The sequence below is a fragment of the Tamandua tetradactyla genome, chromosome 4, assembly GCF_023851605.1.
Source record: "Tamandua tetradactyla isolate mTamTet1 chromosome 4, mTamTet1.pri, whole genome shotgun sequence".
NCBI classification, from domain to species: domain Eukaryota; kingdom Metazoa; phylum Chordata; class Mammalia; order Pilosa; family Myrmecophagidae; genus Tamandua; species Tamandua tetradactyla.
Window position 1 is genome coordinate 200,446,164 of NC_135330.1, and position 21,286 is coordinate 200,467,449.

General features: G+C 46.0%; 1 protein-coding gene across 3 annotated transcripts in view; it reads right to left on the reverse strand.

The window, feature by feature from the left end:
- Positions 1-21,286, reverse strand: part of DCLK1 (doublecortin like kinase 1) — a 287,967-nt gene that overhangs the window by 43,121 nt on the left and 223,560 nt on the right. For all 3 annotated transcript variants that reach the window (XM_077159033.1, XM_077159032.1, XM_077159034.1), the window contains 2 exons: positions 11,624-11,708; positions 2,339-2,447 (listed from right to left, as the gene is read on the reverse strand). In XM_077159033.1, the coding sequence (XP_077015148.1) occupies positions 2,339-2,447; positions 11,624-11,708 (194 nt within the window). The remainder of the gene's footprint in view (positions 1-2,338; positions 2,448-11,623; positions 11,709-21,286) is intronic.

Genomic DNA, 21,286 nt, shown 5'->3' on the forward strand with positions numbered 1-21,286 from the left:
GAGGGGGTGAATGGGTGTAGGGGGTGAGGCCAGCAGGCAGCTGCTTGGGCAAGGTGGCGACCCAAGCCAGCCAGGCTAGGGAAGGGGGCTTGGGCCCTCGGCTCTGCGAAGCCCCATCTGCCTTTTGAGCGTTTGCTTCCCTTGAGGGAGGGAGGACTCCAGGGGAACGGGTGGGGGAGCCAGGCAGGGAGCAGGCCCTGGGGAGGGGGGTTGCTGGCCCCGGGGATGATGCCAAGGGGAAGATGAGAGCACCTGGCAGGGGTGTCCTTGGGCTCACCAGGACACAGCACCTCGGGCCCCCACCTCCAGCCTCGCCTGCAAGGAGTCGACGCCCCCCTGCGTTCATCCATACTTTCCACCAGAGAGCGAGCCCCCGAGAGGCCACCAAGGGAATACTGAGAGATTCCCCTGAGGGTTAGGACTATTACGTTATAGAATAAAATCCTTCCGTCCTGTAAGAAGATGTTTCTAGGAAAGTTGCTGAACCTGGAAAAGCAAGTCTAAACGAGTCTAGGCGATAGTATGAAATGAGGGTATAACTCTAACCGTTTGCTTCAAGTTGGTAAAGGAAATCATTGGGGAAGAAATGAAACCTCTAAAATCATCTTAGAGTTCCGGGCACTGCTGCGAGCACTTAGGGAGGTGAAAGACAGCCTTGTCCATGCCTTGCAGTGCTGAGAACACTAGAGAGCTGGACCGCTGGCCCAATACAGGCCATTTGCTTGCTTGTTCCTGACACTAGAACCCTGACCTTTTCTGGAACATTCTGTCTACAACAAAGCAGCAGCAGCAGCAAACAAAGACACCTTTTCCTCCTGCTCTCCGACGGGAATCAGTTTGTTAGGTCGGCTTCATGCTAAGTTTGACCCAAGGCCAGAGCCAGAACTACTAGAACCTTCCGGAGGGCTGTCTGACAAACTTTCAATCCAGCTGATTCCGTGAGTTGTAAAAACGAAGTTAGCAGAGCTCAGCGGAGGAGGCCTCGTGCCCTCCTCCTGCGCCTGGAAGTGCAGGAGCCACCCCGGGCCGGGAGGACAGAGGCGACACCTAGGGGTGTGTTTTCACATCTGCTTTTTGAAGGTTTTTAAGTGTTGTGCGGAAACGGAAACGCTGCTTCCCAAGCAGCTCTCTGCCGGGACACCCACTGCAGGTCACCTCAGCTGCCGGGCAGGGCCTCAGGGCAGGGCTGTGGGTGCTTCTCCCACAGCTTCAGAAGTGCCCAGTGGGCCGGGCAGGGCAGCAGTTTGCACAGTGGGATCCCAGGGGAGGGGGGCGGTGGGCAGGACCCCTGGAGGAGGACGGGACCCTGGCAGAGGGGGTGGCGGGCAGGACCCCTGGAGGAGGGCAGGACCCCAGGGAGGAGAGCGGGCTCAGCGAGCAGCATCCCCCTTTGCCAGGGGTAGCAGCAAGCTCAGCCTCACGCCCTGGCCCAGGGGTGGGGGGAGACAGGAGCAGGTGGCCGGACAGTTACGACATTGGACCCTCTAAGCTGCATCCTGCTCATGGCCCTCAGGTGCTCGGCCACCATGGGTGGCTCAGCAGTGGCCTCCCTGCTGGGCATGTCCAGCGCGGCTGGCATGCTGCCGGGGGAGTGCAGTCTGTGGCCGGGAGGGTCTCAGCCCCCAGGAGCTCTGCAGGCAGCGCCCCGAGGTTTCACTCCTGGGCCTGTAGCGCTGAGGCAAAGCTGCTGGTCACCAGGCCCCCAGCCCTGCCTCTGGCGAGCAAGGGGCTAGTCGGGCTGTGGCTCATTTTTGCCACGTCCCTGTCGGGTTGTCACCAGCTACCATCTTCGATTCAGGATCAGAACCTCAGGGACAGCCCTGACTGTGCAGCCACCTTTTGGCCCTGGAGCGCTGGCTCCTGCCCACTGTGGCACCCCGGCAGCCTGAGCCCTGTTTTTGTGGGGATCGGGGCACACTAAAGCTTTCCAAAGTTACAATTACATTGAATTTTATGGTAGCACATATAAAAGATGTGAGCTCGGCATGGGAACATCCTGACCTCTATGAAAGCATGCCACAAAAAAGTGGTAGGGAAAACTACTTGATATGTCTTTTTAACCAAATAAAAAGACTTACCCGAAAGATCTGGAAAGTTTTGCTGAGTACATTACAGAAAAAATCAAAGCCATTAATTTATAGATGGTCCCCAGGAAACATTCCATTTTTCAGATCTGTTGTTAGACGGGCTTTTCTTTAATTTTTTTTTCTTTTTACAACTGGGGTTGAGATAGTAACTTATTCCATATGTGCTGCAGACCGCAAATAAAGATGCAGTCGTGGAAAACACAGCGCCAAATATTTCCTTCAAAGTTCAATGCTAATGATATCCGTCTCACCTTTCCACACACTCCTTTACAACAGCAAAATTTCCATCTCCTATCGTCCTTCCGACTTTGTATCGCTCTGTTATCGTGGCGGGAATCTGGAAGCCTTCCTCCGACACGTCTGAAAGAATCATTAGTACATTTTTATTGGTAGAAAAGGGAACACAGATGCTGCACAAAGAAGACATTTCAAAGCACCATCTAACAGACTGGAACGGATTCAGCATCAATATGTCATTTTCTGTGCAGGGCGGCAAGCCCCCTGCGGGCACTGCAGATACGCCACGTTTTTTTTTTTTTTCTTTTTTTTTTTTATTAATTAAAAAAAGAATTAACAAAACAATTAGAAATCATTCCATTCTACATGTACAATCAGTAATTCTTAATAACATCACATAGTTGCATATTCATCATTTCTTAGTACATTTGCATCGATTTAGAAAAAGAAAAAAAAAGACAACAGAATAAGAATTAAAACATTAATAGAAAGAAAAAAAAAAACAAAAAAACCTATACCTCACATGCAGCTTCATTCAGTGTTTTAACATAATTGCATTACAATTGGGTAGTATTGTGCTGTCCATTTCTGAGTTTTTATATCCAGTCCCGTTGTACAGTCTGTATCCCTTCAGCTCCAATTACCCCTTCTCTTTTTTTTTTTTTAATTAACGGAAAAAAAGAAATTAACCCAACATTTAGAAATCATACCATTCTACATATGCAATCAGTAATTCTTAACATCATCACATAGATGCATGATCATCATTTCTTAGTACATTTGCATCGGTTTAGAAAAACTAGCAACATAACCGAAAAAGATATAGAATGTTAATATAGAGACAAAAATAAAAGTAATAATAGTAAAGTCAAAACAAAGCAAAACAAAACAAAACAAAAACCTATAGCTCAGATGCAGCTTCATTCAGTGTTTTAACAAGATTACTTTACAATTAGGTATTATTGTGCTGTCCATTTTTGAGTTTTTGTATCTAGTCCTGTTGCACAGTCTGTATCCCTTCAACTCCAATTGCCCATTATCTTACCCTGTTTCTACCTCCTGCTGGACTCTGTTACCAATGACATATTCCAAATTTATTCTCGAATGTCTGTTCACATCAGTGGGACCATACAGTATTTATCCTTTAGTTTTTGGCTAGACTCACTCAGCAAAATGTTCTCTAGGTCCATCCATGTTATTACATGCTTCATAAGTTTATCCTGTCTTAAAGCTGCATAGTATTCCATCGTATGTATATACCACAGTTTGTTTAGCCACTCTTCTGTTGATGGAGATTTCGGCTGTTTCCATCTCTTTGCAATTGTAAATAACGCTGCTATAAACATTGGTGTGCAAATATCCGTTTGTGTCTTTGCCCTTAAGTCCTTTGAGTATATTCCCAGCAATGGTATTGCTGGGTCATATGGCAATTCTATATTCAGCTTTTTGAGGAACCACCAAACTGCCTTCCACAGTGGTTGCACCATTTGACATTCCCACCAACAGTGGATAAGTGTGCCTCTTTCTCCGCATCCTCTCCAGCACTTGTCATTTTCTGTTTTGTTGATAATGGCCATTCTGGTGGGTGTGAGATGATATCTCATTGTGGTTTTGATTTGCATTTCTCTAATGGCCAGGGACATTGAGCATCTCTTCATGTGCCTTTTGGCCATTTGTATTTCCTCTTCTGATAGGTGTCTGTTCAAGTCTTTTTCCCATTTTGTAATTGGGTTGGCTGTCTTTTTGTTGTTGAGATGAACAATCTCTTTATAAATTCTGGATACTAGACCTTTATCTGATATATCATTTCCAAATATTGTCTCCCATTGTGTAGGCTGTCTTTCTACTTTCTTGATGAAGTTCTTTGATGCACAAAAGTGTTTAATTTTGAGGAGCTCCCATTTATTTATTTCCTTCTTCAGTGTTCTTGCTTTAGGTTTAAGGTCCATAAAACCGCCTCCAGTTGTAAGATCCATAAGATATCTCCCAACATTTTCCTCTAACTGTTTTATGGTCTTAGACCTAATGTTTAGATCTTTGATCCATTTTGAGTTAACTTTTGTATAGGGTGTGAGAGATGGGTCTTCTTTCATTCTTTTGCATATGGATATCCAGTTCTCTAGGCACCATTTATTGAAGAGACTGCTCTGTCCCAGGTGAGTTGGCTTGACTGCCTTATCAAAGATCAAATGTCCATAGATGAGAGGGTCTATATCTGAGCACTCTATTTGATTCCATTGGTCGATATATCTATCTTTATGCCAATACCATGCTGTTTTGACCACTGTGGCTTCATAATATGCCTTAAAGTCCGGCAGCGCTAGACCTCCAGCTTCGTTTTTTTTCCTCAAGATGTTTTTAGCAATTCGGGGCACCCTGCCCTTCCAGATAAATTTGCTTATTGGTTTTTCTATTTCTGAAAAATAAGTTGTAGGGATTTTGATTGGTATTGCATTGAATCTGTAAATCAATTTAGGTAGGATTGACATCTTAACTATATTTAGTCTTCCAATCCATGAACACGGTATGCCCTTCCATCTATTTAGGTCTTCTGTGATTTCTTTTAACAGTTTTTTGTAGTTTTCTTTATATAGGTTTTTTGTCTCTTTAGTTAAATTTATTCCTAGGTATTTTATTCTTTTAGTTGCAATTGTAAATGGGATTCGTTTCTTGATTTCCCCCTCAGCTTGTTCATTACTAGTGTATAGAAATGCTACAGATTTTTGAATGTTGATCTTGTAACCTGCTACTTTGCTGTACTCATTTATTAGCTCTAGTAGTTTTGTTGTGGATTTTTCCGGGTTTTCGACGTATAGTATCATATCGTCTGCAAACAGTGATAGTTTTACTTCTTCCTTTCCAATTTTGATGCCTTGTATTTCTTTTTCTTGTCTAATTGCTCTGGCTAGAACCTCCAACACAATGTTGAATAATAGTGGTGATAGTGGACATCCTTGTCTTGTTCCTGATCTTAGGGGGAAAGTTTTCAATTTTTCCCCATTGAGGATGATATTAGCTGTGGGTTTTTCATATATTCCCTCTATCATTTTAAGGAAGTTCCCTTGTATTCCTATCTTTTGAAGTGTTTTCAGCAGGAAAGGATGTTGAATCTTGTCAAATGCCTTCTCTGCATCAATTGAGATGATCATGTGATTTTTCTGCTTTGATTTGTTGATATGGTGTATTACATTAATTGATTTTCTTATGTTGAACCATCCTTGCATACCTGGGATGAATCCTACTTGGTCATGATGTATAATTCTTTTAATGTGTTGTTGGATACGATTTGCTAGAATTTTATTGAGGATTTTTGCATCTATATTCATTAGAGAGATTGGTCTGTAGTTTTCTTTTTTTGTAATATCTTTGCCTAGTTTTGGTATGAGGGTGATGTTGGCTTCATAGAATGAATTAGGTAGTTTTCCCTCCACTTCGATTTTTTTGAAGAGTTTGAGGAGAGTTGGTACTAATTCTTTCTGGAATGGCTGATAGAATTCACATGTGAAGCCGTCTGGTCCTGGACTTTTCTTTTTAGGAAGTTTTTGAATGACTAATTCAGTTTCTTTACTTGTGATTGGTTTGTTGAGGTCATCTATGTCTTCTTGAGTCAAAGTTGGTTGTTCATGTCTTTCCAGGAACCCGTCCATTTCATCTAAATTGTTTTATTTATTAGCGTAAAGTTGTTCATAGTATCCTGTTATTACCTCCTTTATTTCTGTGAGGTCAGTAGTTATGTCTCCTCTTCCATTTCTGATCTTATTTATTTGCATCCTCTCTCTTCTTCTTTTTGTCAATCTTGATAAGGGCCCATCAATCTTCTTGATTTTCTCATAGAACCAACTTCTGGTCTTATTGATTTTCTCTATTGTTTTCATGTTTTCAATTTCATTTATTTCTGCTCTGATCTTTGTTATTTCTTTCCTTTTGCTTGCTTTGGGATTAGTTTGCTGTTCTTTCTCCAGTTCTTCCAAGTGAACAGTTAATTCCTGCATTTTTGCCTTTTCTTCTTTTCTGATATAGGCATTTAGGGCAATAAATTTCCCTCTTAGCACTGCCTTTGCTGCATCCCATAAGTTTTGATATGTTGTGTTTTCATTTTCATTCGCCTCGAGGTATTTACTAATTTCTCTTGTAATTTCTTCTTTGACCCACTCGTTGTTTAAGAGTGTGTTGTTGAGCCTCCACGTATTTGTGAATTTTCTGGCATTCCGCCTATTATTGATTTCCAACTTCATTCCTTTATGATCCGAGAAAGTGTTGTGTATGATTTCAATCTTTTTAAATTTGTTAAGACTTGCTTTGTGACCCAGCATATGGTCTATCTTTGAGAATGATCCATGAGCACTTGAGAAAAAGGTGTATCCTGCTGTTGTGGGATGTAATGTCCTATAAATGTCTGTTAAGTCTAGCTCCTTTATAGTAATATTCAGATTCTCTATTTCTTTATTGATCCTCTGTCTAGATGTTCTGTCCATTGATGAGAGTGGGGAATTGAAGTCTCCAACTATTATGGTATTTGTGTCTATTTCCTTTTTCAGTGTTTGCAGTGTATTCCTCACGTATCTTGGGGCATTCTGGTTCGGTGCGTAAATATTTATGTTTGTTATGTCTTCTTGTTTAATTGTTCCTTTTATTAGTATATAGTGTCCTTCTTTGTCTCTTTTAACTGTTTTACATTTGAAGTCTAACTTGTTGGATATTAGTATAGCCACTCCTGCTATTTTCTGGTTGTTATTTGCATGAAATATCTTTTCCCAACCTTTCACTTTCAACCTATGTTTATCTTTGGGTCTAAGATGTGTTTCCTGTAGACAGCATATAGAAGGATCCTGTTTTTTAATCCATTCTGCCAGTCTATGTCTTTTGATTGGGGAATTCAGTCCATTAACATTTAGTATTATTGTTTGGATAATATTTTCCTCTACCATTTTGCCTTTTGTATTATATATATCATATCTGACTTTCCTTCTTTCTACACTCTTCTCCATACCTCTCTCTTCTGTCTTTTCGGTTCTGACTCTAGTGCTCCCTTTAGTATTTCTTGCAGAGCTGGTCTCTTGGTCACAAATTCTCTCAGTGACTTTTTGTCTGAGAATGTTTTAATTTCTCCCTCATTTTTGAAGGACAATTTTGCTGGATATAGGAGTCTTGGTTGGCAGTTTTTCTCTTTTAGTAATTTAAATATATCATCCCACTGTCTTCTAGCCTCCATGGTTTCTGCTGAGAAATCTACACATAGTCTTATTGGGTTTCCCTTGTATGTGATGGATTGTTTTTCTCTTGCTGCTTTCAAGATCCTCTCTTTCTCTTTGACCTCTGACATTCTAACTAGTAAGTGTCTTGGAGAACGCCTATTTGGGTCTAATCTCTTTGGGGTGCGCTGCACTTCTTGGATCTGTAATTTTAGGTCTTTAATAAGAGTTGGGAAATTTTCAGTGATAATTTCTTCCATTAGTTTTTCTCCTCCTTTTCCCTTCTCTTCTCCTTCTGGGACGACCACAACAAGTATATTTGTGCGGTTCATATTGTCCTTGAGTTCCCTGATACCCTGTTCAAATTTTTCCATTCTCTTCCCGATAGTTTCTGTTTGTTTTTGGAATTCAGATGTTCCATCCTCCAAATCACTAATTCTATCTTCTGTCTCTTTGAATCTATCATTGTAGGTATCCATTGTTTTTTCTATCTTTTCTACTTTGTCCTTCACTTCCATAAGTTCTGTGATTTGTTTTTTCAGTTTTTCTATTTCTTCTTTATTATCAGCCCATGTCTTCTTCATGTCCTCCCTCAATTTATCGATTTCATTTTTGAAGAGGTTTTCCATTTCTGTTCGTATATTCAGCATTAGTTGTCTCAGCTCCTGTATCTCATTTGAACTATTGGTTTGTTCCTTTGACTGGGCCATATTTTCAATTATTTGAGCGTGATCCGTTATCTTCTGTTGGCGTCTGCACATTTAGACAGATTTCCCTGGGTATTGGATCCAAAAGTTTGGAAGATTTTTCTGTGAAATCTCTGGGTTCTGTTTTTCTTATCCTGCCCAGTAGGTGGCACTCGTGGCACACGTTTGTCTGCGGGTCCCACCAGTAAAAGGTGCTGTGGGACCTTTAACTTTGGAAAACTCTCGCCGTCCGGGAGGTTCGCTAGCCGAAGCGGCTTGGAAGGGTTTGAGCCGGCCCGGGGTCCGAATGCGGGGAGGGTTGCTGGCCGCCGCAGCCCGGGAAAGCGCCCATCCAAATTTCCTAGTCGCCCGGGCGACAAGCGTGGCGGGAGGGCGCCAGCGGCAGCGGCCCGCCCGGGAGAGTGCACGTTCCCGGGGAGTCACGGGTTTGGAAGGGGCCTCCCCCACCCGTCACCGTTCTCCGCGGCCTGGGGATTTCTGATCCAATTCTCTCAGTTGGTCCGGGGGGCCGCGCGTGGTGTGGGCGCCAGCCGCCGCGGTTTCAGGGGACCGCCTCTCCACTTCTCCCAGCCGGCCCGGGAAGGGGGAAGGGAGTGACTCCAGCTGCTTGCCGCCCCGCCCGGTGAAGCCCGCGCGCCTCGGCGATCTCACCCGAGCGGCTTCTCTCAGCCAGCCAGCCGTTCCTGGATGGGGTACGCTGTCTTTTTTATCTCTGTTGTGGCTTTGGGCGCTGTTCTGTATCGTTTCTACTCCCCTAGTAGCTGTCCTGGAGAAGAAACTAAGATCCGCGCGTCTTACTAAGCCGCCATCTTCCACGCCACGGTTTTGACCAAGACAAACGAGAAGTGAAGACAAATACATGGCCCCCATGTAAGGTCTCTGTGGCATTGCGTGCTCGGAGGTGATTCCATCAAGAGCATTCCCCGGGACCACGCACGTCTGGGAAGCGGCGTCCTGGGGGTGTCGGGGCTTCTGGCACCGCTCCAGCACTGCGCCCACAGCCGCACGCCTGGCTTTGCCCCGTCCCGGGCCCCTAGCACCCTGCCCCGCCCCTATGAGCCCACCACACACGGATGTTCTCACCAGCAACCTGCGCAGCGAGCAAGTAGGTAGCTTCAATTACGGTGGTGCCACTAGCACGACACATTTTCCCCCTTAGAACGCATTTTGAAATATTTTACAAATAATGCTTCAAATATATAAGGCCATAAAACGAAATAAGTCATGCTGAGGCCACATAAATATGCTGGATAACCTTTAACTTCTCAGGGTGTAAAAAGTCTTTTATAGCCAAGTTCTAAAATTTATACGCTTTAAGGTTGTAAATCCTGGTTCTCCCTCTGGCCCCCTGAAGAGACAACGTGACGGAGGCCCAGCGGTTTCTAAGTGTGCTCCTTTTGTGGCCCTTACTCAGAAACTGAGACTAACAATGTCTTCTCAAAGGAAAATGGAAGACAGTAGGGCGGGTAGACTTTCCTGGTGATTCTCAAGCTGGAGTTTGTTCTGTCTCGTTGGGGAGCTGCAGAGGCCACACGGTCATCGCCCCCAGCGCTGGGACCCTCACTTGGGCTGATTCCCACAGCCCCTGTCGGCCGTGTCGCTGAAGAGCATGCACAGGTGCAGAGCTCATGTGGTCAACTCTGCTGCGGCGCTCATGCGGTCTCACCTCCCGTGGACCTCTCTCCTCCCACACATGTCTCACCTCCTGTGGGCACCTCTCCTCCCGTGTGCGTCTCACCTCCCATGGGTGCCTTACCTCCCGTGGGCACCTCTCCTCCCGTGCACGTCTCACCTCCCGTGGGCACCTCTCCTCCCGTGCACATCTCACCTCCCGTGGGCACCTCTCCTCCCGTGCACGTCTCATCTCCCGTGGGCACCTCTCCTCCCGTGCACGTCTCACCTCCCGTGGGCACCTCTCCTCCCGTGCACGTCTCACCTCCCGTGGGCACCTCTCCTCCCGTGCACGTCTCACCTCCCGTGGGCACCTCTCCTCCCGTGGGCGCCTCATCTCCCGTGTGCGTCTCACTTCCTGTGGGCGAGTTTCCTCCTGACCTCAGAGGTGCCTGGACAGAAGCGAGGCCCCTCTGCACCCATCCCGCCGTCTTGCCCCCATAGAAGCCAAGGTTTCACCTCTCTCTCTGGGGACTGTTTCTGCTCCACGGGAGTGAGAGTTGCTGGTTGAGATGTTTCAAATCTACGGAAGCCCTTGCACTGTTTACAGACCAGCTCCCCACGGCCCAGCCCCAAGGCTCCCTCCGACAGAGGTGGTCCACTGCAGCCGCCGGGGCCGTCCCCGCCTCTGGGAGGGACACGGAAAAGGCTGTTCCTTCTTCCCACCCACGGGAGGGGTCCTGAGGCCCCCTGGCAGAGCATGTGGCTTGGGAATTTTCCCTGGCTCCTGATAAAATGTATCCTTCAGGCTTTGGCCAAAGGCTTAGCCAAGGGCAGCAAAAGAGACTGCTGGCAGTGGACTGTTCATCCTTCTCCCCCCAAAAACTTCTGGTACCCTTGTCTAAACCCACATCTCACGTAGCATAGGAAAAGCCCTCGCCCCAAAAGGGTGGTTTCTGTTAAAAAAATTAGAGATCATTTCAACTAAGTAAGAGGAGCTGCTTCTTGCACAGTGGCTGAGCGTGTCCCACTGACCCTTCCCCTAATGCTGCCCTTGACTGAGCTGGGCCCAGGCACTGCCCACAGCGGTGAGGGGGGGGAGCAGCCCCCAGGCACCTTCCAGCAAGAGGAGCCAAGTTGCGGGCACGAGGGGCTGGTCTGAGAACCCTTCCAGTGGTGGGAAAACTCAGCTCTGGAACCGAGGGTATTTGACCACACCCTGGAGAAATTCTAAAGCAAATGGGCTTAAGGCACAAAGACTATTTTTGCAATATCCCACATGCTTTCTTTCAGTAAAGCTGTATTTTCATGTGGTGCGTTCTCTTCAGTTAGAGACCCCCTGCAGGGCTGTACCAGGCAGGAGCTGAAATCATCTTTAATATATTATGAGTATATTACATAAAGTAAGGTATAAAGTATATCATCTTTAATATATTATGAAGCAGCAGCTGCAGGCGGACCTCTAATGAAGAGGTGGCGAGAAGTAGGGTCACCTATTTTTCGAGTTTAGGAAAGCAAGGCAGCAACTACCTGCCCTGATCCTACCACGGGCACCAGCTGGCACTCCTGGCTGGCGCAGACACCTGAGGAGGGCGAATCTCCGTGCTGGCCCCCACCCGCATCCCCTGCGTCCCCCCGCGTGCCCCCGGCCGCAGCTCCAGTCCCCCAGGCGCTGGGCTCAACCTGTACCCCTGTAGGACACTCAGGAGCCGCTGCGGGCTTCTCTGTCTCCTTCTCTTGAGAAGCCCAGCTCCCTGCAGTGAGCTTGGCCAGGCCCAGTGTGCATTACCTTCTCCGGGCCCCTCGTTCTCGTCCATGGAGCTGCAGACCTTGGTGGACGCCAGTGAGCTGGAGGAACCGCCATGCTGGGCACTCTGCATGGGCGAGAGACAGAGACACAGCACTTGGGTCACAGGGGCTCCCGGCAGCCTGGCCAGGGCCAAGGGAGCCACACCCCAAACGGGTCGGCCTTAGTACCCCAAAGCAAGGCTCTGAGAACATTCCACCAGAGCCAACTCCCTCCACCGTCCTAACAGACTGAGTAATGGGCTATGGCAAATGTCCCAGGCTCATTGTTAATTTTTAAGTTCCAGGACTTTTTATTCCCTTTTCTTGGCATCAGCGTCCTTCAGCTCACTGTCGGGGCTGGCGGCAGGCTTTAGTGACACCCCCCACCCTCCACAGCCCCCCTGCAAAGGGACCTCACACATGGCGCCCATCGCGTCTCCTCCATTATTTTTTCCGCTCTTATACAATAAAACAAAATTTCCTTCAGTTTGTCTTTACGGAATGTCTGGAAAAACACCCCAGCCTCACCACCTCCTGAGGCCTTGCTAACTCCACCTGGAGACAAGCGGGCTGCAGGGCGTTAACAATCACACCACATGTCTGCACAGGCAAGAGCCAAGGCCAGGCCTGAGAGCGCCCTCGTCATCCGAGACTTTCAACCCGAGATGGGTGAAAGCGAAGAAGCTACGAGCTGAGAGGATGAGCCCACACGGCGCTGAGCACCAAGCCCAGCCAGGGACAAAACCTGAACAACGAACGGCTCTGTCTCACGGGTATCCTTTGAGAAAGCCACTGCAGGAAGCACCCCTTGTCCTAAAAGAACCCCCTTCTCTGTCCTGGTGTGTCCACTTCGCTGGTGCGGCTGGCCACGCAGCAGAGGGAAGCAGCCGCTGCAGGTGGACCTTTAATGAAGACGTGGCGAGAAGCAGGGTCACCTGTATTTCCTCGGCTTATCTGTCTCCCTTCAAACCCACCCCCCCACTCCATCCAGCCTTTGCTGAGCAGAAGGTAAGAGAGAAGAAAGATTTGACATAATTCTCTTGATGCTCAACCTGTCCAACGTGGGAAATTCAGAGATTTTAGTTTCCATAAACAATATATAAATAAATTACATAGCTGGGGAAGTTCTAGCACAATCACTGCAGAGCGTTGGAATCAACCAAACATAAGAAGGTTTCCTTCTGGGGTGTGGGGACGAAAGCTAAATCCACAGCAGAGATTCAGCAGCTTCCCTGTAGAATATTCTAGACGTTTTGTGGTTACTCAAGAAAGCCCCTGAATGCCACATACTTTGGGTGGTGACCCATTAGTTTGCAATGTCATAACCCCCCTCAATAAGCCTGGTGATTTGAGCCGTTTTTCCATCTTCTTTCAGGGAGCCTGGCTTTGCAACCAAATTCCACATTTGGAATATGGCAGCTAGAAGGCGTTCTGACGGGGACTTGAAGCAGAGGTTTTCTTAGTGTGACAGTAGTGCTATGTTGTCACTGCCTCCAGTGGAGGGACTGTGCGTGTGTGGCTTCTACGCTGTGCTCTGCTGACTTTGATAAGCGTCTGTGGTGAGAACCTGGCATTTATAATATTGGAATATGAGATGGAGACAAGGCTGAGTTAGGGTGTCGATGTCTGGGGAAAATGAGCATGAACCCTGCTGCATCTAGGGGAAGGTGTGTGGCTTCCAGAGCAGTGCCATCTTTTGTCCCCTGCACCACTGCTTCTGCTGTAGGCACAGTGGTGTTCCCAGCAGAAGGTGGCACGTGAGTGTCTCAAATGCAGACCTTGTCTTCTGACTCTCTGATCCCTGACTCTCTCCCAGTGCCATCGCCAATGGTGCTTAATGCTGTAGACACGCTGTGTTTCGGTGGCGGGTGCCGTGTTGCCTGTGGTGTTTCAAATTTCAGAATACAAAGACACATTCTTCCATCCAGCACCCAAATGAATAGACTCTGAGTTTCCTAGCAGATATGCCCACAATTTGTGTATTCAATTCCCAAAGCTTATTCTTTTAATAAGAATATTATACACTCAACATAGAACTCTGATCCAAAATGTATGAAAACACCTTTTAAGCTGTAATATTCTCTAAACCTGTGGAATATTATCCACTAAACTGCCTTATCAACAGTGACCTGCGTTTTCCAAACACCAGCAAACGCGTGGTGTCTTCAGAGCCGGCGCCAGCGGTGCTTTCTCTGCCTATGGACACAATCCGCTCGCGGGCCTATAGATGCTGGAAAAAAAAAAAAAGGGTTAACACAAGTTCACTTATTTTAAAAATTGCTTATTTTCAATGTATAGGTATGTGTTTATGGAGACTTACCCGAGTCATTTCAAATGGTGTCTGGCTGAGGGTAACGGATGACTGACAGTTTTAAGAGAAAAATGGTTCAATTACAAACAGGTCCTCTGAAAATGGAAAGGTCTTATTTTATTATGCTCAAAGAGTAAAATAAACGTATGACATTTCTACAGGTGTTATGTCTTCTTTTCCCCAAAGAAGTCAGATAGTGAACACTTGATATTTTTCCAAGATGAAGAGCGTTCACAGTCTCAGAGAATTCTGGGGCCAGGATGGACACTGGAATCACGTGTCCCACCGCAACCCCATCCAGAGACCGAGTTCCCCGCAGGCGGGGGGTGGGTACGCCTCTGCCCAGCACCGCCAGCGCCCGGTGGGCTCTTAGTTCTTGTAGGCGGTGAGGCAGGCTCACCCCACGCCGTGTGAACTTCAACGCCCCCCGGCACTTTCCTTCTCTCGGTCTCAGCGCCGGCCTGCAGCACCCAGGACAGACCCAAACCACAGCATACGCAGAGTGCTGAGCACCTGCAGGGACCCCTGGGCTGTGCTGACACATTGCAGAACCCCACGGGCTGTGTTGACACCTGCAGCGCCACCCCCCCACCCCGGCTGTGCTGACACCTACACCCCCCCCCCCGGCTGTGCTGACACCTACACCCCCCCCCCCCGGCTGTGCTGACACCTACAGCCCCCCCCCGGCTGTGCTGACACCTACACCTCCCCCCCGGCTGTGCTGACACCTACAGCCCCCCCCGGCTGTGCTGACACCTGCAGGGCCCCCCCGGGCTGTGCAGACACCTGTAGGCTCCCCCCCCGGCTGTGGTGACACCTGCAGGCCCCCTTGCCAGGCCTTCTCCTGCCAACCGGAGTTTCCCATTTTCTGCTGTTGTCCAGCCTGCAGGAAGCCCAGCCACCGCCACAGTTTCTGTCCAACACGGTGCTAGAAACGGGGCGCAGCCCTCCCCCTGACAGCGGCACCTGGCCAGCGCAGGCTGGGAGGCACAGGGCTTGCTTGTCGAAGACTGGGGCGTCACTGTGCGCTGGCGGCGCTTGTCGACGGCGTCCCGACATCCCGCTGTGTCGAGGCCAATGTGTGCCATTTCCAGCCTGTCTGGGAGGCCCAGGCGTGGGATTCGCCTTTACTCCTATTAATTCTCACCTGATCACATCCCCATCCTGGCAACTGGAGGCACTTGGATTCTGCAGCGCTGGCCTGCTCTCCCGGCTCACCACACGTCCATCCATGTCCCCCAGTACCCCAGGCCAGTGGCTTGTGGGGGACCCACCACCCCCCAGAGGCCCCCCTGCTGCTAGGACTCGACATTAGCCATTGGCAGGGAATCGGACGGGACGTGTGTACATTTCCTGCTCTTCAGAATTAGCCCAATGAGACTAGCCCACCTTCATTTATGACCAGAAGTGGGAAACCCCGCCCATATTTTTACATGCTCGTATATGAAATGGTTTATCTCCTTGGTTTTTCTGAGCACGGAGGCCCTTAATTAGTTTACATGCTGATTAGATTTTGCATTTACTTCAGTCAGCTCGGTACTTCTGAGGAATCTGGGCATATGGTACAGAACATACAGTTATTTTAGAAGGTAATTGTTTTTCAGTAACATCAAGATATTTTCAGGCTACGGAACTTAATGCCATGAGCTGCTCTTGGAGATGTTGTGACGTCTGAAATGTCAGCACCTCCACGCAGATCTAATGCGAGCCATGTGGGCAGGCTGCTGGCAGCTGGATGCTTTTTGACACCACTTCATAAAAGCACTGCCTTAAGTAAGAACATGTCCTAAGGGTAGCTATTTAGACCCATAACAGATGGAGAACACGTCGCCCGCTTTGGAGAAGGCCAAGGCTGACCTGACAGCTCCGGCCACACTGGGCCACACTGTCCCCTGGTGGACGCCACACCCCACAGGGACCCTGAAGACGTCCAGTGGCGCTAATCAAGGGGCACAATCTCACCAGGTAATTCTGGCTTTGGCTGGGTAATTGTGTTTCCTATTGCATGTTTTGTTCAGCTTACGTTTACGGAGTTGCTGAATTACAATTATTTGGAAAACTAGAAAAAGGAATTTAGAAATCAAGTAGTCACTCTCATGGTTTCTGGAGCAACTGTATAAAGAACTAAATACTTAACAAACTCAAGCTATTGTCTAAGTGGTCTTGACCTGAAGTGTATAAAATCTGCAAAAACACAATCATGGCAAAATGACGTCATGATCTCACTGCAGAGAGCCTAAAACCCACAGGCATGTGAAAAACCACACATTTGTTTACTGACCAACAGGGGACAGAACAATCTCTTGATGATATAAATCGACAATTACCAATATGTCTCCATTATTGGAAAGAAGAAAACTCCTTTTCCCAAACTCTTCTGCCTGTCTTCTCCGTGTGCTCCATCTAAAGATAGTTTATGACGCAGGCCATCGTGCATCATAATAACGAAGAATGAATCCCAAATAACATACACTGTTATCAGAAAGACTTGCTCATATTTTGAAAAAGACTGGGGAGATCTTATACAAGAAATTTGTTTACTTAGAGGAAGGGAAAATGCCATGGGAATATGGGCATAAGCCTTTGCTGGCAGAGCCAAGGCAGGCAAGAGTTCAAAAATAAATGCATCATGGAAATAATAATGAGAAGCAATAAAAACAAACTGTGATTTTTTTTTTAGATCTTACGCAATTTTATTTTCTTCATGATTAACAGTTACACCTAACCCAATCCTCATCTGTAAAACAGGCATCACACAGTCACACCGACATCACAGAGGTGGCAGAGGGATTCCCAATGCCCTTTGGTAACTAAACAGACAGACAGACGCACATGCACACACTGTTTTTGATAAAAGGCTTTATGGTTTATAATACAAATTTACATCAACTATTCAACAGTTACAACAGTCTTTTAACGTGGAAATATTCTTCTCCAGTTTGTAGTTTAGGAAACAGTTTCAGAGAGATAAATCATCTGAGCAAGCTGACAGATGAAGCAGCTAGGAGTCAAAAAGAGGTTTTTGAACTCTGGTTCCCAGACCTGAGGTCAAGGTCTCAGCTGCCCTTTCTTATCTCCCAATAATTTTTGCTAATTACTATGTCTTTCATAAATATACAGTGGCTCATGTTAAAAAAATTGGCTATTTCTGACATGCTGGAAGAAGGGGTGCTGGGAGGCAGGGCCACTCGGTCTGCCCTCCCAGTGGCTGTGGGGTGGGGGGCCCCCCATGCCGTAGGGGACCAGGTGCGAGACCAGAGCCCGAGGTCCCACCGCGGGACACTGACAGGGAGCAGCCTGTGCAGCCCTCCCAGCAGTCCCTCCCGGGCTCATCCCCCCAGCACCCCCCGGCCCCTCCCCGGCACCCCCCAAAGCAGCCCCTCTATTTCTGAACTGAATTCTGTTCAAGGTTGTGAACAAACCGTAATTTTTAAGGTTTAAATAAATCTCATAAAAATGTTGGATTTAAACCCCAATTTTGAACTTCTATAATAACTTTAATGTGAAATATTTTTCTGTCTAGGCTAGTAGAATTTTCTATTCTTCCTTATACCACATCATGAAGACAAAATTACAATGGATTTTTGTTGTAAATTCAATTTGGGGAATCAAGCTCTTTAAATTATTTGATCATTTATTTACTGTATGCATTAATTAATATATTCGGTGCTTTAAAAAGTTGCCCACACCTGTGCGATGCACACACGCGTGCGCCTTCTCCCCACAAATCAGAGGACTCCGGAAGGGGCGAATTCAGAGCCAGGAGGTGTCAGCACTTTCAATTTCCTGTTTGTAGCCAGTTGCCAATTTGTCTGACAAAGTCACCCTAAGACCGCTCCGAGAGGAAGGTATAGCACTGATTTTTAAATTTTCTTTTTCTTTCTTTGTATTTTATATATATCACTGATTTTAAAGTATCCAGCTGAGACACAATTCTTCACCAGACACTCCTTTTAATTTTGAGGATGCCTGGGGGCCCTGGGCCGGTCGTGCTGCCGCTCATGAAATCACAAGGAGCCACGTGCGCCCCAACCCACGCCGTGCCGGCAAGGCCACACGCGCCTTCAGCATCACTTACCGAGTTTTCTCAAAGAAACTCACTGAACAACATAGGTGGCTTTTCCTGTTTATTATATGGTTATTCTAAGGTGGTACGTGTCACAAAGCTAACTTTAGGAGGAGAACCACGGTCCAGCGTGGAACACAAGGTACGTTTCACATGAAGCCACCACACAAGGTGAAGGAGCTGTCACGGGGGAGCTCATGGAAATGTCAGCCCTCAGCGCGGTAAGACTCTGCTGGGGGCTTTGACTGAAGGGTTTCCAAGTGTACTGCTGTTTAAAACAGGCTAACATCACATGCTATTTTTAAGGGAAGACTACACATCCAAGCAACTCAAACTCTAAGTAAAAAGTTATGTCAACTTTTTAATAAAAATTGTATCCAAATTTACAACATTCATGGTCATTTCAAAGAAAAGATTCCTTACAACAAAGAAACTCAATTCTTTGCTTGCTGATGCATATCAGCTCAAAATACATATTAGGAGAAAATTAACTACCATATTTCTTTGACACCTTGCAGATACCTTCTATTCTGAATTCAAAAACACTCTGTGGCTATATATGATTTAGACACCATGTATTACATGCATCGTTTATACTATCCTGGAATTTATCCTTCATCTTCCCTAAAATGAACCACATTTTAAAGGCCCCATATATCATGCCTTCTTAAAAATTATAGCCAGAGCCTCAGATTTCCTCTCTTTTTTACATGCATTACAGGCACAAAATCACAAATATTTTTCACTTGACAGTATAGCACACTGCATCAGGCAACTGGCATATTAAATTCGGTGTACTCTAAATTTCACGCTATAATTCTGTGGTATAGCTCAATTGAGTTTCGTCCCTCTAACATGCACAATTAAGAGATGCTAGCAAAGCTACTGCAAAAATGTGTAAAGGGCAAGTGCACGCACAGACAGTAAATACTCAGTTAACATTTCAAGGGAGTATACATTAATGGATATGTATATGCACATACACACCTATAGCAGGTAAAGAAAGGCCACTGCTCTGTCAGCAGCTGAGAATAGTGCTTTGACAGAGCACACAGGATTGTCTTATAGGTTATCTGGCTTTACTGACAAACTTATTTCAAATCAAATATAGCTTGGATTATCTCTTCTACATAGCTTCCATGTAACATTCAACTGCCCCAACTCTATAAATGAATTTTTCATTATTTATTGAACATCGATTGGTAATCACTGCATGCCATCAATATACAACCAAAAGAGAAATACTGAAGCATTCAATCATTTTAATAATTGAATACCAAGGCACAGCAATATAAAACATTGATGTGTATTTATATATGATGGCTAACACAATATTCATTATTCTGTTTGGCTGGATTTATATTGTACATATATCTGGATATTTGGAACCATTTTGCCATGCTGGTTTTACAAACTGCTTCTGAGCTCAAGCGTGCCCCAACTACCATGCCACGAGTACGTGGAGAGCTTATGACAGGAAGACTTTGCATTCAATTTCAGAAAGGCCAGTAACCTATAAGGCTGTGCCACCAGTGCCACACACGCTTTTATTGGTGCAAACACACACACAGGTACCTCTGCACCTCCCCAGCCCTGGAGCCTGGCTGTTTACATGTGGCGACACACCTGTGTAGATACACGGCCACAATGGAAAAATTCAGTAGTCCAATAGTTAAAACGTGTGGAATTGTTCTTCAGGGATTTGAGTCTATATCTCCATTCACTTTTAAAAGGACTGTAGCTTTTAGACTCCATTGTTTTTAAATGACAAAAAAAATTTTTTTTGAAAGATCCCAATCATGCACAGATCTGCAGTGGGTGCAACCAAAAAATACCCCTGCTGGTTAACTCAGGGGACATTTATGGTATATAAAATGCTGGTTCCGGAGTTCTGAATAAATGTTATACGGTTTTCAATATTTATATGAGCCAATATATGTATACACTGATGTATACAGAGGGTGGGTATGACACCTCTTAAAGGCCTGTGGCGATGCGGAGGCACTGAAGGTTCTTCCCCACTGAACACGTTAAGGAAGGAAAAGGAAAAACACACTGCGTGGCCTTCAGTCTTCTAAGTTCACATTGGACTTCACCCTTGATATGTCATTAGTTTTTGTATTTCTAAAATGCTGAAAGCAGGGAAATATTTATAATATCTTTTTCTACAATACTAAGGAAAAAAAAAACACGTGCAAAGGAAAAAGTATCAAACTTTGAACTAGAGCCAGCATCTGCAGGACATACAAAAACGCACACCTTTCGCGGGCATGCTCTTCTGCTCACAAGAACGCTTTGCCAATTCAGCGTCTAATTTTTAAAGAGAATTATATAAGTAAGTAAATCTTAAGTGCCTATAAATCACCAGTTCTGTTCCACCAATGAACTGAAACCTCTGGTTTGTTGCTGAGGATTTTTTATTTCTGCTTTAGCATAATGGAATTACACTCTGCATAAAAAGAGAACTCAGTGTCTATAAATGGTATGCTGTTTCAATCTCTGAGCGACTTGAGTTTCAAAAAGTAAATGACATATATTGCCCCTGAACAGTCCTTTAATAAAAGTCATATGTTCAAAAGATTAAATGCTGCAGAATAGCATTTCCCTTGGAACTGCTTGAGTGGAAAATTGGCCATGATATCTCTCGGCAATTAGTACAAGCCTCGTTTCTTTTCACCGTGTCTATACAAAGCCATGGGGTCCGTGTCGGTGGGCAGCATCTGCCATTTACCCAGAACAAACAACATTTACTGGACCTTTCCAGGCACCAGTTGTCCACAAGAGTGACAGTAGGAGGAAGTTCAAGTTATTGAATTTATTTTTGTTCTGGACCCCGCCAGATTTAAGTTAACTGTTCCACTGCTTTCTTTGCATTTTTGACAGGTTAGTCAAATTCATACTAATCTTTTATGAGCGCAAGGGTATGAAGTAATGCAGTTAACAAAAACGCAACTAGAGCAGACACCAGAGGAAAGCTTCACACGTGTTTACTGTTTCAGCTAAAACAAAGCAGCCTTTTGATCTCAGCAGGCGTCTGCTCCTTCTATTGGAAACAGTTTTAAAACCTCAAGTCTGCAGCAGGTACTCTTAGGAGCTGTTCTTTCAAGATGGAAGGGTTCAGTTTGCATTTCTTGAATAACTTGCCAGAGAAGTGTCTGTCTCTCAACAGACAGGATAATGAGGCACTAATTAGGATAAGGCTAAGTTTCCAAATGCTGGTAGATTGCCTGGGCTTTTTTTTTTTCCACTTTGGGTTGGAATACTTTATTCATTTGGAAAGTGCGATG